The sequence below is a fragment of the Brugia malayi genome (assembly GCF_000002995.4).
Source record: "Brugia malayi strain FR3 genome assembly, contig: Bm_v4_Chr2_contig_001, whole genome shotgun sequence".
NCBI lineage: Eukaryota > Metazoa > Nematoda > Chromadorea > Rhabditida > Onchocercidae > Brugia > Brugia malayi.
The window spans coordinates 10,717,693-10,734,714 of NW_025062476.1; the positions used below are offsets into that span (position 1 = coordinate 10,717,693).

The 17,022-nt window shown below is 26.2% G+C and overlaps 1 protein-coding gene across 1 annotated transcript; it reads left to right on the forward strand.

Moving 5' to 3' along the window:
* Positions 1-210: 210 nt before the first annotated feature.
* Bm4402 (Uncharacterized protein) lies at positions 211-1,970 on the forward strand (the record flags this gene model as incomplete). The annotated part of the gene is made up of 5 exons (XM_043079194.1): positions 211-390; positions 574-669; positions 854-961; positions 1,142-1,266; positions 1,775-1,970. 5 exons carry the CDS (start codon positions 211-213, stop codon positions 1,968-1,970), a joined length of 705 nt encoding a protein of 234 aa, XP_042935128.1.
* Between the last annotated feature and the right edge of the window lie 15,052 nt (positions 1,971-17,022).

Consider the following 17,022-nt stretch of genomic DNA (forward strand, 5'->3'; position numbering starts at 1 on the left):
ATTTCCCTTTTGCTAATTCAGAAAGACACAACGAGGCGGATTTTTTTGATCAGAAATGGTGAACCAGCTGATTTTGGTGGCGTACGTAACAACGGTGCATTCCTGAATCACAATAAACTTGCAAAAGTTAGATTATATCAGTGCTATCAATAGTATCGATTTGTTCAATTGAATTGAATACTTTCGAATATAATCTTCTTGATATCACAGATGGACACAAGTCAGGCAATAGTTACTGTTACACGATCTGGTGGCTTTGAAAGTTACGTGGACGATCCACCACTAACGCAGATCGGACGTGCTGACGCTGAGTTGGTTGGTCGTTCTTTGTCCGCAAGAAACTTTCACGTTCATACCATTTACACTTCACCTTCACTTAGATGCTTACAGGTTCAAATTCTTTAATTTGATTGAATATCAGTGATGCTTTTCACGCCATCACGCCATAAATTCATATTTTTATTGAAAGAATAATGCAATAAAGTTTTGTAATCGTGGTTATAAGTAATTAAATAGAGAAATTACATTATAGAAAAAAGTTTAAAGAAATTAAAATTATAGAAAATATTACAGACAGCTATTGCCATCATGTCAACGTTAAATTGTCGCAAACCGCTTAGATTACGTATCGAACCTGCCCTTTACGAACCACTCAGCTTTATTGGAAAGGTCTCTAAGCGTTTTTTTTTTTTTTTTTTTTAAAAAAAATTTCAATATCATACTATTATCAATGCTATTTCATTTTGATCAGTCATTTGATATTGTTATCCTATGCATTAAATATGTGTAATGTTAAACTATGTACAAACTATAAACAATTTAAATTCAAAAGCATTCATAATTTTTCTTTTAGGTTCCACAATTTCTTAGTCGACGAGACCTTCAAGCAAATGGATATGTCTGTGACGAGCATTACGTACCTGTTATGTCAGTCAACGATCTTAAATCTTCACTTGAACAAGTGATTTAAGCAATTTAACATTTAATTTATGCATAAATGTTTCGTCTTTGATAATGATTCGATGAATACATCTGTTATTTGCAGAGAACTTTATGACCTTTGAAAAGTTATCAGATTCATCGCTACAATTTTACTTTAATAAAATTTGATGAAAACTTTTCATAGTGTTATTATGTTCAGGAGCTTAGGCCCAGTGATATTCAAATGAGGGTGGAAAAGGCTGTAAATAGGATTTTGTCGGGAGGAAAACAAGAAGGCGATATATTGGTCGTATCTCATGCACCAATGCTTGATGCCTTATACAGGTTGATGAATTTTCCACACGCAAACATTTCTATATTTTTCAACAGGTGTTAATCACTTCTACACCTTAAAATTAATCACTTCTATACCTTAGAATTAATCATTTCTATTAAATTTTTAACATTATAATAGATTAATGCTCAGAAGCTAGCAGCTATCAATGATGTTGTTAGCTTTATATTTCCATAAACAATTATGTACTCTTTATATAATAACTGTAAGCTGCACATTCTCAAATTATTTCTCCCATTAGCAAAACAGAAATAAGCAACAAAAAGTGAAAGCATACGACTAAAACAGAAGTTACAGTGAATAAATTTTAAGACATAATGGATTTTTAATAAGACATCGACTAATTCTGACCATTGGTTTTGAGAATTTTTCGCAATTTAATTTGAATTTGAAAATAGCTTATACATGCTAATTTGTTTACAACTAAATTATTGATTGATTTCCTTAAAGTCCTAAAATATTGCTTATTTTATGCAAATTAAATAAATGACAATTTAGGATAGTGATGAATCGAACTGATATGCCACGTACGATGGGTGACATACAACGTTTGATACACTACTATCCACACTGCTCGATGACCATTTTGCAATATAATCCATTAGCTAAAAGATGGGAAAATCGACAAGATATTATGCCACCGTTGACTTATTGGCATACAAATTGTATTGTTAATGTTCCAAATTTTGATTAAAATTTATTTAATTTCAATCTCTTTCTTTTCATATCGATATTGATGCTTATTTTGGAAGATAAATTAGTGGAAAATATTATTTTGGAAGATAAATTAGTGGAAAATATTATTTTGGAAGATAAATTAGTGGAAAATATTATTTTGGAAGATAAATTAGTGGAAAATATTATTTTGGATAAAAAAAACCGAAACATTTTCTCATTTAGTTAATAGTATTCACGATAAAGAATATTAAGCATATCATTAAGATAATTATGAAAATCATTAAACTTTATATATTCCAAGAACCAATCAATCAATTAATCTTCCTTGGCGTCAATATTATTCAAAATTAGGAAGCGATGTTTCACTAACTTTTATTATTTTCAAGAAGAATAAATAATATTAACAATAATAATAATTAGTTAATAATAACACAATAACAATAATAATAGCTAATAGTTAGTATTAACAATGTAATAATATTAATAAGAATAATATTAACTTTAAACAACAATGATAAAGTAATAATGGTAATAACAATAACAATAATTATCCATTAGCCTTTGATAATAGCTTAAAATCTGCCTTCCAATTTTTTTTTTCCACTCGAAAGCTCTTTTAATAAATGAAAAAGTAATATGTGAAAATTAATGAAGTATATACATTTGTATATTGTATACTTTACAGATTAGTTTTCATTTTTTAATGTTTTGAAATATTTGGTAGCACTCTTTTTTTAAAAAATGAACTCGGTGGATTGATATGTGTCGTGATGTGAGTCACATGTCATAGGATATATTATTTAATTATTAATTCATTTTCATTCTAATTTATTTCATTCAAAATTAGTTTTTAAATTTAAAATGTTAATTAGATAAAGGCCTAGGATGCAATATTGTTTGAATATAATACTTGTGATGAATTTTACAACAATATCATTTAAATTCTATCAATGAAGTATCAACTTTGAAAAAGCACTATTGAGTGGACATAAAAATAAGTCATCTTTAACTAATTTAGCAAAAGCAATTTTGAAATTTTTGAAGAATTGAATAAAGTAATTAATAAAATTTTAAGATTAGCAATGTAAACTAAATCCAGAGAAATATGAAATTTTTACATGTTGTTTCAATAAAATATAGATACATTTAATTATATATTATGCAAATTATCAGTGTGCCTTTATGTATATTAATGACTCATCAAAAACACTGACCATTTAGTGACCATCCGTAAACATAACGGATTTCACTCATTTCCGTTTTCTGTTCAATTGTTTCTGCTATTATTTTTTTTCTTTGATTAGCGAAATGATAACTGTTAGCATTATTAAAAGTAATCTATTCGTTTTGCTTCCATTTTTTTATATCAAAATATTTTATATTTTGTACACTTTCCTTCTTTATGATACACATTAATTTATCAATATAAATTTGAATGTGACTTCATTTTTCTAATAAATGTAATTTTTCACTTATTTATTAGTAATTTTTCCTGCTAACTATCGACCAGATAGAAATCAATTTTATTATTTATTAATTCTTAAATTCTAAATAAACTGAAACTGAGAGCACATTTTGTTTGTTTTGTGCAAATTATCATTCGTCTTATTTGACATTGATTCATCTGTCTTCTTTTTTCTTTCTTTAATTCTAATTATTACTGATAGATAAACAAATTAATATTTACAAATAGAATAGTAAATATTCAAGAAATTAAATGGTTACGATAATGAAAATTAGATTTTATGATTTTATCATATTTGTAACTTAGTAAGCAAAAATTATAGTTACATGTTATTTACTCAGTAACTTTCGAGTTATTACCTTCCAATGTTTAATTTCTAGTCAAATTGTGGTGTATATGACAGATTGCGTCAAACGTACGACTAATTTTAAATTAGATTTGCATAAAAATGCATTACTCGAATTAATTATGTTTTGCGATAAAGTTGTGGAATTGCATTGAAATTAGAAACAGTTTTCACCAATTCCTGTTGACAATTCCTGATGGAATGCCGAAACTCAGTTTTTTTATATTGGTTTATGTATAGTTTGCTTAAATATTAATCTTTAATTAAAAAACTTTAACTAAAATTATTATTTAGAAATTAACTTTTATTTAGTATGACATATGATAGCAACAATTCTTAATTATCATTAAACCGACGTACATTTCTTTTCCGATTTATCTATGTTTTTTACACCCATAATACATCCGGAAATTTCCATTTCACTGCTTTAAAATTTATATTAAAAAATAGAGCTTTAATTTTTGAACCATAGAGTATAATGAAAGATTAGAATCCACACATTAACTTTCGCAAATTACTTGGCCAAATCTGTTCATTAAGTTTTACTAAAATAGTTGAATTTAATATTACCATTGTATAATTTAACAGAAAACTTACAAAAACTAAAATCAAAATTGCAAATTATAGGAGAATTTATAATTTTTTATGTCAATAAGACTTTTATTTCATTCAAATACTAAGAACGAAATGTAAAATGAAAAGATTTTTTGAAAGCATTGAAAATTTTGAGTTTTTTTTAGGAAACAGAAAGAATTCTCTAAAAGCAGACAAATACACCAATAAATATTGGTGATAATTTGATAATCATTCCTATCTGATATCTGTTCTTCTTTCTATCAAAGTTATCAAATAAGTGTTAAAACAATGAAATTTCTTACGATTGAAGTTTAGCATTTTGTTTAATTAATTTGATTTTGTTTTTTAAATTATTTATTATTTTAATTACAAGTTTATGAGATGGAAGAAAAAAACACAACTAATCAATATAGTTCTAAATTCTTTCATATTCATTTAATCCTTAATTCCTCCAACTGTAATTTATAATTTCACATAGTTTTAAGTAACAGTTAAATTTGAATAATTAAAAGTAACATATTACATAACCTTTACTTTACTGTCACTGTAAATTGATGTTTTTTTTTTTTTTTTTTTTTTGTGCATTTTAACAGTTAAAAAAGACATAGGTAGCATTTAAGTAACAATTCCAGTACAAAAAATTTACGTTCAAAACCATTAGATAATTGTTGTAGCATAAACTTTTTGGAATATTTACTTCTCTGATGATATATTGAATTTGTTGACTAATTAATTAAATTTTAGAAGAATGAGAGATTCTGTAGCGATAGGCATTTTCTTTCGTACTTTATCTTCTTAAAGTATCATACTTTTTAAGCATAATTCTTTATTTAAACATTATGCTGTTGCTATTGAAATTTTTATATTTGCTTGGAGGAAATAAAATAAAATTGAAATCTCTTTCTATCGCTTTAAATGCACATTTTTCTATCAATTAACCTAACTTAATTAATTAATCGATAGTTAATTCACGTCTTCTCATTTCTCTCTCTCTCTCTCTCTCTCTCTCCCTCTGTAATCTTAACATTTCATATATCAACTATGAACGATTTGCTGATTATTGCTATTTTCAAATTGTCTAATTATTTTCATTTATATTTTTTTCCATTTCTGTTTTATTTCATCCACTTCAAAAATTTACTTAAAAATTTGTGACATGTCAAAAATCATTTGATAATTCTTCAAAATTTTCAATGGAATACGATCATTGATGAAGCAAAGTTAATTTAGCATCCTAAATTACGATTGATGGATTAATCAAATGTCTTCATGCTTCAAAATAAAAGTAAAGAAATTTGAAAAAATTCCTAAACATTGAATTAAAGTTTTCAGTAACAAAATTGATCTTTCGGATAAATTATGCATATTGCTAGATATCTCGAGAATATAGATGAGAAAATAACATTAAATTCATAACCATTTGTTATTAATTCATTTTCAAATATTAGCCTAAATATGAACTGCTAATATTTCCATTTTCGGTTCCTTTCGCCTTCTTTACCGGAATAAAAGAAAGCAACCGTTAATGTAAACGGTCCTTTTATTGATTGACATTGTCACATATATATGTAAGTTTAAAAATGAATTCATATGGTTCATTCTATACTTATTTGTCAACAATTATTGCTATCCAATTCCGGTTCACTTTACAATTGATTACAACCGGTTCCAGTATGACAAATTATTTGTTAGCCTAATTGTCACTGATAAAAATATGATTATTAAATAAGTACTAGTGAAAATAATCATATCAAACCCATATGATTTCCTTTTTTATTTATTAATACGCAACAACGACAATTTTCCATAAACAAAATCAATCATTCTAATATAACTATCATTTATTTTGTATATTAGTATGATAATAGCTATTTGATAATAAGTCATATAGATAGATCGGTGACTAAGCTCTTAACAAAATTTAAAAAATGGAGAAGCGAATTTAATCAGTTAGTAAATTATCTACGAATAATAATATAATATACTTCCTTCAATGCATCTGTGTATTCGAACATCCTTTGATTTCATATTATCTAATTTTTTTTTTTAATTAATATTTATTCTCTTCAATAAAAGTGATCGTTTATCATGAAATAACTCTTCCATTTCAATTATTCAAATATTTATTTACTAAATAAAAAGCTTTAATCCAATTATTTACTTGCTTGATAGAATTTCTCTCATGTGAGAAATATTCTTTCACATAATAAAAATATTATCACAATGAGCTAAATAAATTAATAAGAAACACTTCATGAATGATAGTATCATTTTTATCATTACTACTTTATCAATTATCATATCGTTATCAGTTTACATTTAAATACATCTATCTGTATTTATATGCATTTATATGCTATGTCAGTTATAAGAGTAATAAATCAAACGAGTTTAGCCTAGCTACAGCCACTTAAAGACTCATTTCGTTGACATCAGTCCTTTTAACTTTATCAGCTTTCCAATAATGCCTTACTATAGCAAATGCTCAATTTTCAGAATTTTTTCTCCTCTCTTCTTTCTCTCATTTTTCTTTATACCACTTAAAATCTTACATATTTGAAGTGTTAGTGTTGAAGTAATTAATGATCGCTTTACTCCAATAGCACCATTTATCAATATATTTTCGAGTAATGAAAGTAGTATCAGTAATTAATTAATTCATTGGAATGACTCATTACTGAAACAAATTGATAGATGTGATAATTTCAGTGATAATCAAATTGAATGAGTATTTTTTGATCGATTTTTGCAAGAAAATTATCACCATCTTTCACACCACAACTGCTCTATGTACTTTATTTGCTAATTTTTTTTTCTCTTAAACAATCATTACTTATCTTAGTACACAATTCTTATTCCTTCCGTATACGTTATCTATTCTCTGATACGGTTACCTTTTCATGCAATAATTGCTATTCCTAAACTTTTCGGAATTCTTCTTACGATTCCTATTTGCAATTTTCATCAATTTAAAGACAAAATAAAGACTTTAGAATAAATCTTTATTTCTTTATGCTTATATTGAAAGTTGGCTTTTACGGAAATTTTTTTTAAAGTGGAAGGTAACTTAACATTTTTGCAGTGTCTGTTTTTATTTGAAGATTGTTCTCAGTAAAAAACGATTATATTTATTTTATGTGCATACATACACATATATATTTTTTCTTAGTGAATTCAATAATGTCACACCTGTGCCTCTTATAGATATTTTTTTACAATCTACGCATGAATCACTTTTAAAAGCTTGAAATTTGATCATATCTTATGCATGTCTTGGGAATATATGGAACTAAATAACTAGTTTTTTGATAAATTTGTTACTTTGCATGATTTTGACACTTACTACTGGCAAACTTCTAATCGAATACTGGAATTTTCAGTTTAATTTAAAATTTAATTCAAAACATTTTAGCTTCTCAGCTATTTGTCATTAATCTTTACTGCGAACAATTGGCTAAATGCTAATTTTTTTCACGTCTTTCAAAAAAAAAGAAAAAACGCTATTTCACATCTTTCAAATGTTTTTGTTTGATAAACTTTCACTTAAAAAAATAAATAAAACAGATAAAAACGAGTATCAATTTCTTAATAATATAAACTGCAAATTTGATCAATTGCCATTGAGTAGATATTTGTTTCTGATCCTATATGAATGATAATAATTTATTAAAATCGGATTCAATTTCGATATTTTCCTTTATCGCTTTTACTATATTTTACTTTCATATTCATTCGTTTCAAATATACAAAAATTAGTTCATTAACAATATGCTACTGAGTTGTATAAAAAAAAAGGAAATGGTTTTACTTAAAATTAAGACTTAAAATTCTCATTATCCTAACTTTTGATCAAATCAAATGAGAGGTTTGGTATAGAGCAAAAAGAGAAAAGAATTTTCTTTTTTTTCTTAACAATTGGCTAATTTGGAATAATTTATTTGAAATATTATAATGAAAGATTTGAAAAAATTTTAAATAGTAATTAAGCGTTCTTGTGAAAAACTATAAAAGTTTCATATTATAAGATTAGAGGATGAGTGATAAACTGATAATTTCCTTCAATTAGCAATGAGTTTTAGCATTTTCCTGATAATCTCATAAACTTTTGAAAGTTGTCACTTTCAGACTAATTTTTATATTGACTCTATGCTTACTTTGATCGATAAGCTACTACTATCACTTGTGACCACAATGGTGATAACACCATAATCAGTGAAGCAACAGTGATACTTTACAAACAATGCTAACAATTCATATTCTATTTTTAGCAGAACAAAGAAGAAAAAATGGCAATAGTCATTAGCTCATAGTATTTTTACCGCTCAATAAGCATTTAATTGTTTCGTAATTTAAGACTCATTTTTTCGCTTTTCCATAGTATCTTAGTAGAATCCAGCAAGTGCAACGACGGAATCCAATAAGTGCAGCAATAGAATCCAGCAAGTGCAACGACGGAATCCAATAAGTGCAGCAATAGAATCCAGCAAGTGCAACGACGGAATTCAATAAGTGCAGCAATAGAATCCAGCAAGTGCAACGACAGATTCCAGTAAGTGCAGTGACTATCCGGAAAAATAATTCCCAATGGAATCTATTCGAAGCAACTCTTGTTAGCTATTCATGTCCATATGATTGTAATTGTGCTTGTGTATGCGTGTGCGCACGCGTGTGTATGTATGTATGTGTGTATGTCCGTGTATATAACATATGTGTGTGTGTTTATATATGGTATAAGTATAGGTACAGGTATGTGTATAGGTATAAGTATAGGTACAGGTATATGTATAGGTATAAGTATAGGTACAGGTATATGTATAGGTATAAGTATAGGTACAGGTATATGTATAGGTATAAGTATAGGTACAGGTATATGTATAGGTATAAGTATAGGTACAGGTATATGTATAGGTATAAGTATAGGTACAGGTATATGTATAGGTATAAGTATAGGTACAGGTATATGTATAGGTATAAGTATAGGTACAGGTATATGTATAGGTATAAGTATAGGTACAGGTATATGTATAGGTATAAGTATAGGTACAGGTATATGTATAGGTATAAGTATAGGTACAGGTATATGTATAGGTATAAGTATAGGAGGGAAAATACCAAACGATGTAATAAGTTTTCTTCTACTTCTATTAATCATTTTTTTATATTTTCATTTTCCATAAATACGTCATTTCATTATATAAATTAATTAGTTGTACACAATGAATGATTATAAAAGACAAAGCATTAAAACTCTCTCTCTCTCTCTCTTTCATGAACTTTCTCTCTCTCTCCTTCATGACCTTTCTCTCTCTCTTTTTCTCTCTTTCTCTCTCTCTTTCATGACCTTTTCCTAATCTAAAATACATTTTTGCAAAAATATGCAAAAAATACTTTTTTCAAAGCTAATAGCTACTGTTTAGCTCATCCAAATTAAACTCTCAAATCATACAAATTTCTAATGGAAATTTTTTAAAAATCAAAATGAAATGAAAATTTAAAAGTATATCAGTACTTTCAGTAATAGAAAGTATATTTTCCTCTTCAAAATATTAGAATTGAACAATTTTCAGCACTTATTGTTGATTATTTCTTATACATTTTGAATGTATTTGGTAACATTGTTACGCTGTCATCCATATAATAATGTCATTTAAGAATATTAAGCATTGTTGTTGAAATTTTTGAATATTTCTCCTTCAATTATGTCTAACTTTAGAGCTAAAATTTAAAAAATTAAATTAAAAAAGACCATCCTTCTTACTTTCTTACCTTTTCCTCTCATATCTATGTAACTTCATTTTATCATCATCTGACCTTCTTCCTCTTCCTCTCCTCTCTTCTCTTTCCTGTCTATTTATATAAATGTCACCACCTCTTCCACTTCTCCTTATTTTTTCCCCCTTTAAAAATTTTTCTTTTATTGTCCGTTTTTGCTTTGCTTTAACCGGAATGTGCCAAAATCCTCTTTCATTTTTCGAATTTTCACATCTTTCCAACTAGTATTTTTCTCCATCTCTCTCTCTTTTTTCTCTCTTTCTCTTCCTCTCCCTCTCTCTCTCTGCTATTTATTTCGTATCAATCAATAATTGATATTATATCGTTTAATTTTATAAAAATTCCACTGCAACTGGAAATAATTCAATAACATTTTTTTATTAATCAGTCATTTAGCATCATGAGATGCGTGTACCTTACCTGCACAGAGATACCTGTATCTTTGCTACCTGTCATTGGTTGACCTTAGGTTGACCTCCCACCTGAATCACTCACTTATAGCTTCCCGATCATATGACCACAGGCTTCATCCTTCATCTTTTTCAAAAACAGCTAATACAGGACGAAAAATCAATTCGCTACTAAGATAATTTATCAATTACTTCAAATTCATCTAATTCTGACTATAAAAAAATCTTTCTGTTTAAATTTCCAATCAAATTTAAAAAACTATGTGAAATGATCACATAAATATTTTGAAATTACAAATTAATTACCAAATTTTTTTAGTTATATAATGCTAATTGGAATGAAAAACTTCTCCAAAAGTCATTTTAACAGCTTATGCAAATTCAGCTATATTTGCTTTTCTATAATTTTAGATGTTTTTACTGTGAAATTCATCGAAAGTAACGAATTGCTAATACTTTTAAAATGATTTTTATCAATTTTTTCAACATGAAAAAAAGGAATGAAAAAAAGAAAGAAACGAAAATTTGCAAAAAATCAATTAAATTGGGTCTTTATTGCATTTCTCTAAGGTTATTTCTTTTCTTTTCTTTTCTTTTTTCTTTCTAACACCATTGTTTACAAATCGTTAAAAAAAAAAAAAGAAAACACAAAAAATTAATAAAAACATTCCTTTTTTTCTCAATATATAATAAATTTCTTCCATACCATTTTTATTGTATCGTTACAACGTTTTCTTAATTCTATAAATTCTATAAATGCAATTTTCTTTTCATTTTGAAAATATACGATTTTAAAAATTAGAAAAGAAGAAATTCAAGGTTAAAATTAAGTTGACAAATTTTAATTTAAATTATGAATTATTTTATGGTAGTAAATTTGTTAATTTTAGGGAAAAATGATAACATCTATGTATTGAGGGGGAAATGGTAATTTGATAAAGATTATGAATATTTTCATTGAAGATCGAATCTGATCTTTTATTTAGGAGGGGAGAGAAAAAGATGAGAGAGGGAGAGAGAGAGAGAGAGGGAGAGGGAGAGAGGAAGCATTTAACATTCAATAATAAAATATTTAATTGCAAATTAGCAGAACAACAATATACCTTAATCAAGAAGTGAATTAAGTAGTAGTAGTATCGAAAAGATTGATCATTTCAAATGTTAATAGAATGACTTCAAAATTTTCGGATTTCAAAATTTTTCATCAAATTCATGGAGCCTAAATATTTTCAGAATAGAGCTATTGTAAGATTAAGAAAAGATAAATTATAAATTCGAAATATTTTATAAAACTTTTACTTTTTTAATATTTTTTCTTAAATTCTTTTTTAATATTTTATGAGATTTATGAAACAAAATATGTGTTCTTGAATTACCACAAACTTAAAAAAGTTATTCTAAGGTAAATATATTTAACGATAGATTGCGTAACGAAAATCTTACGTATCATGTTACGTTTAAAAGATTCAAACAGTAAAGTTTGTGTTATCAAATAACTAGTGATATGTAATTGTAATATTTTTTTTCTGTATTACATCTTGAAAATTATAGGTGTATTTAAGATAATAAATGATAACGTATTTTACATAGCTTTTCTAAATTTATTTCGGACTTTGTTTCATTTAATTAATATTAATATTATCACAGATTTGTTTCAATTTCTTCACAAAATAAAATAATTTGAAAATAAAAAAAGAATATTATAAGCGATCGATGCACACACAATAATATGATTTTGTGTAATAAAACGATTTCAGTTATACTCAAAATTTCTGTGAAAAAATTTTTATGAAAAATTTTTGTTCATTGATTCACGTGTTTTAGATCAAAAATAGTGATAATTTAACAGTATGAAATTGTCGTCCTGAAATTTGCAGTATAAGGAATAGTAATCGTATCATCCATACTCATTAGAATAAGTGATTTTTATATTAATCGATGATCTCCGGTTTTTAATTTTTTTCCGGACTGAATTCATTATAATTTGCAAGCACGTTTATTTACTTTTAAATTATTCCAGGTATCCAGGTGTCAGATTAGCTCATTGCCATAAATCAACTATTGTAAAAAGTGAATCAATTTAATTTTTTTGCATTGTGTTAAATTTAAAAAATAAATGAATTCTTCAAGTGCTTAATTTTAGTATATTAAAATTTATAGTCTCAAAAGTAAAGATTAAAAATTTGATCCATTTTTTTCGTTTCTACAAATTTTCATTTCTATCTAATTTTATGTCAAAAATATTATATCAAATTTGATTACGCAAATTATACATAAATCATTTTGAAATTAGTGCTTGATTTGTCGCATTGCTGAAATTCTTTGCAGTGTGTCATAAATAGGAGAAAAATTGAACATTAATAAATATATTAGCGAACAAACGTACGAAAAAAACACGTAACGTAGAGTTGTATGAATCATGAATAAAGTAACTTCAAATATTGATGCATTTGTTGAAGTGTTAGGACATTTCATCTTTTGATAACATCTGATATATTAGTCAAACCAAATTAACTCTTCCATTACTTTTAATAACTTTAGCAAGTCCTAATATTAAAAAAAGTTAAACTTTTTATACCTTATCTGTTGCTCTAAATATTCTCCAAAGCTATTGTTAAGAAATTTTTTTTAAATTAAGTTGAACTTATCTGCTCTGATCAACACTCACTTTCCTTTCTTTTTTTTTTTATTATTCTGATGTAAGAATAAATTAGAGTGATTAAATATGGTTATCAGTTGATTTATAAGAAAAAGTTTACACATTATACATTGATAATATAACTTAAGTATCCTTTGAAAAGTATGTGCTAATATTTTGAAATACACTTTCTCAAACATGCAAAATTCTTAACCATTTAAACTTTTGTGAAATTCTTAACGATTTAAAAAAAATGAATTCAATTTTTTGAAAAGTTTTGCTCAAAATTTTCATTTCAAAACTTTTCAAACATGCATGTTCTTTGCAATTGACATTTTTCTCTCTTTTCTTCAATTTCCTTTCAAATTTTCCTCACAATTTGTCAATTTTTCCTAAAAGAATGAAAAAAATTCAAAAGGTGTAATTTTATTTTCCTTTTGGCTCATCCAGAACATATTGAATGCTGAATACTTTTTCCTTTCAATTATTTTACTTAAATTTAAAAATTAAAAAGTGAGATCATTTTTTTTTTTCTAAAATCTTGCACTAAGATTTATTATGTAGTTTACTATATTAACTGTAATTATTTTAGTTACATATTCCAGTAATGTATTTACTCCTATCTTATTTTTCAAATAATAACTTTTAATTTTAAATTTGCATTTGCATACTTTACTGAATGTTTCGAGAGTTTTTTAATTATACTCATATTTTCTGCTCAGTTTCTTATTTCGTATATATCAGAAATTAATGGAACAAATATTATATAAATATCCACTGCAATTACTTGGTGTCATTTCATCCACTTCAGTGATTTTTTAAAATTCTTTCATAGAAGTTTCATCTCAATAAACAATGAAATTCTCACTCTAACTATTCCTCAAATTTTTAAGCATTAAATTTTGCAATAGTAATTGGTGGATCACAATGAACTCGTTGTCATCATTTCAACTTCTCTCGACTGTGACACTATCGATTAGTCCAATTGTATTTTCAAACTACTTTTCACAGCTGTTTCTCGTACTTGTTCCCATTGTTACAGCACAAATCATTTATTTCGCTCAGCAGCTGATATCATTTATTTGCTATCCAAATCTAATAAAATTGTTCTATTTATGTACTAAAATTATTTGCATATTACTGGTGACATTAGCGCCTGACATTTCCTTTCAGTTGCTGTTAGAGTATTATTACTTTTTTCATTTGGATATTATAATTTGCTCGCATTGAATCACTTATAATAGTAATATAAATTCTTTAATTTTCTTTTCCTTTACCTTAACAATGATAAATCAATTTTATCAATGATAAAATTTTCAAATTACGTAGTTCTAACTTTAATAATCGATTAATCAACATTATATTCTTCTATTTACCAATATTTTTCCATTGCTTTATGATGAATGCAAACTTTATTTAAGCTAATAAAAACATTATTCAGCGATCTTTTCTTTTCTTTGACGGTCTAACTCATTTCTAACAAACTTTTTTCAACATTTTCGTGATAAATAAAACTGACCAATATCACTGCAACAAATTTAATATGAGGTAATTTTATTTGTTTACCAATCTAATCTAACTCAAATATAATACATGGGTAATTTTTTCTATTAGAATTCATTAAAATCGATATTGCATGGTGTCGATTTTAATGAAATTACCTATGTAAGATTATCAAATTAAATAATTGTGTAGTATTGAACTGTATATTCATTTTAAAATTCATTTTAAAAGTTCTTATCCAGTATTGCAACATTTCTGTGATTCGATTATCCCTTCTGGCAATGATTAGATAACTTTTAAACTGATATCATTAAATTTATTAACCAACTACATTCATATCAAATATATCATTTTCATCTTTATATTCATACTTTCTTCAATATTTTATAAAGCACAGGAATGTCCTTGAAATTGTCATTGAAATATTTCTTGGCACTTTTCAATTAGTTCAACTTTATTACTTTTAACTATTCAAATGACGTTTCCATTTAATGAAAAAATCTGCTTTTCCCAGTTCAGCTGTCTTTTTAATTTGCCAAGCACTCATTTAAATATTTTCCAACTTGCAACGAATTAAATGCCTTTTAAACAGACTCCAAAAAATCCTCAAATTTTACTAATCTATAAAATTTTTAACAAATCTTTAAAGCTATTCACACGCACAAATGTCTTCTCATTTTTTAAAATACTATTCTAAATTTGTTGATTATTGATTAGCTTTTCTATTCTTTAAAATTCTCGACAGTTTATTTTTTTTCTGCTCTTCATAAAATACATTCGTCGCAATTCAATTATTTTAGCAATTATTATCAAACTGGGATTTCATGCCTCATCCAGTCCAATTGTCCTTTTATTATATCATCCACTCATGCATTCATTTTATAAAGTGTCCTAAATGCTAACTATTCAATATATTTCATCCAGCTGTTAAAGTAAGCATTTCTCAGCTTTTTTAAGCCTGAATGAATTATTTAATTTAATTCTAAAATTTGGTGCAACATTTTAAACTATGCATTCATTTATTACTATGATAACAGCTGGAAATGTAATACTTTATGATTTTTTTGCTTAAGAATTTAACAAAATTATTGCTAATGATTTCGAAAGGATTTATTTTCTTCTATTAGCACATCTAGCAATCATTTCTCCTACTTAATTCGTTCGTTTATTTTCATCGATTTCATTTATAACTTAAATTCTCATTTGATTTTCCCATATAATCCGTTACTCTAATTTCAATCTTTGCAAATCTAATTTTCACGTTTACAAGTGGAAATGAAAAATGTTTCATCGTTTCATAATAACTCTTATCTCTCTTCTCTTGTTCTTTAATATTTTGGGCTTTGTATAATTCTTTATAAAAAAAAGATTTCTTTTAAAGTTGCATATTTATGAGGTTTTATTATCCATTATGTAACCAAATCCTCCCATAAATAAGCTTAAAATATCGGCACAAGGAGAATAGGAAAGATGCATAGCGAATTTTATCCTTAGGAAATTTAAAATTGAAAAATAATTTCAAAATTCAATCAACCAATCTTTTCATTTTTCTTTTTCTTCATCTCATTGCTATTCATTCATAGTACAAAATATCAATGAAATAAATTAGTTACTATTTAACTTTATAAATTTAGTTACGTGCAAGTATTTTACGACTTTAATATAGTCAGCTTCCATAATTTTCTATCTCTTGAATTTTGAGAATTGTATTTATCTTAATTTCATTTTCAATTAAACTAGTTTTTCTCTCCCACTCCTTTTATTTATTTATTTTTTCGATCATTACATTCACATGAACCATATAATAATAATTTTTCGCCGCTTTGATAGTTTAGTTTAGATTAATAAAAAAAAGTCTACGCAAATGACACACATTGCATCAATTTCATTAACAATTTTCTCTTTTTGTTTATTCCTTTTACCTCTCTCTCTCTCTCTCTCTCTCTCTGTCTCTCTCTTTTTTTCATTTCAACTATTTTGTGGCATAATTTTCTATCATTTCTCTCTGCACCGCCAGATTTCGGATCAGAGTATCATATGACATCATATCACTACTTAATGAATAATGAATGACAAACCAGAATTTATCCAATCATTAATCCCATTTATTTGGTACTACTTGAAGATTTCTCTCTCTCTCCCTCTCTCTCTCTCTCTCTCTCTCTCTCTATCTTTTTGCTTTCTTCTTTTCATCATTATCATCAAATGTGACAATAAGATAGATGGATAGATATCACTCATCAGTACTTTATCCTTTTAATGAAATATTCTTTTGTGTATCAAAATATCCTACTAAGATACCTTTTTGTCTTCAATTATTATAATACTGAACAGCATTGACACTCATTGAATTTGTTA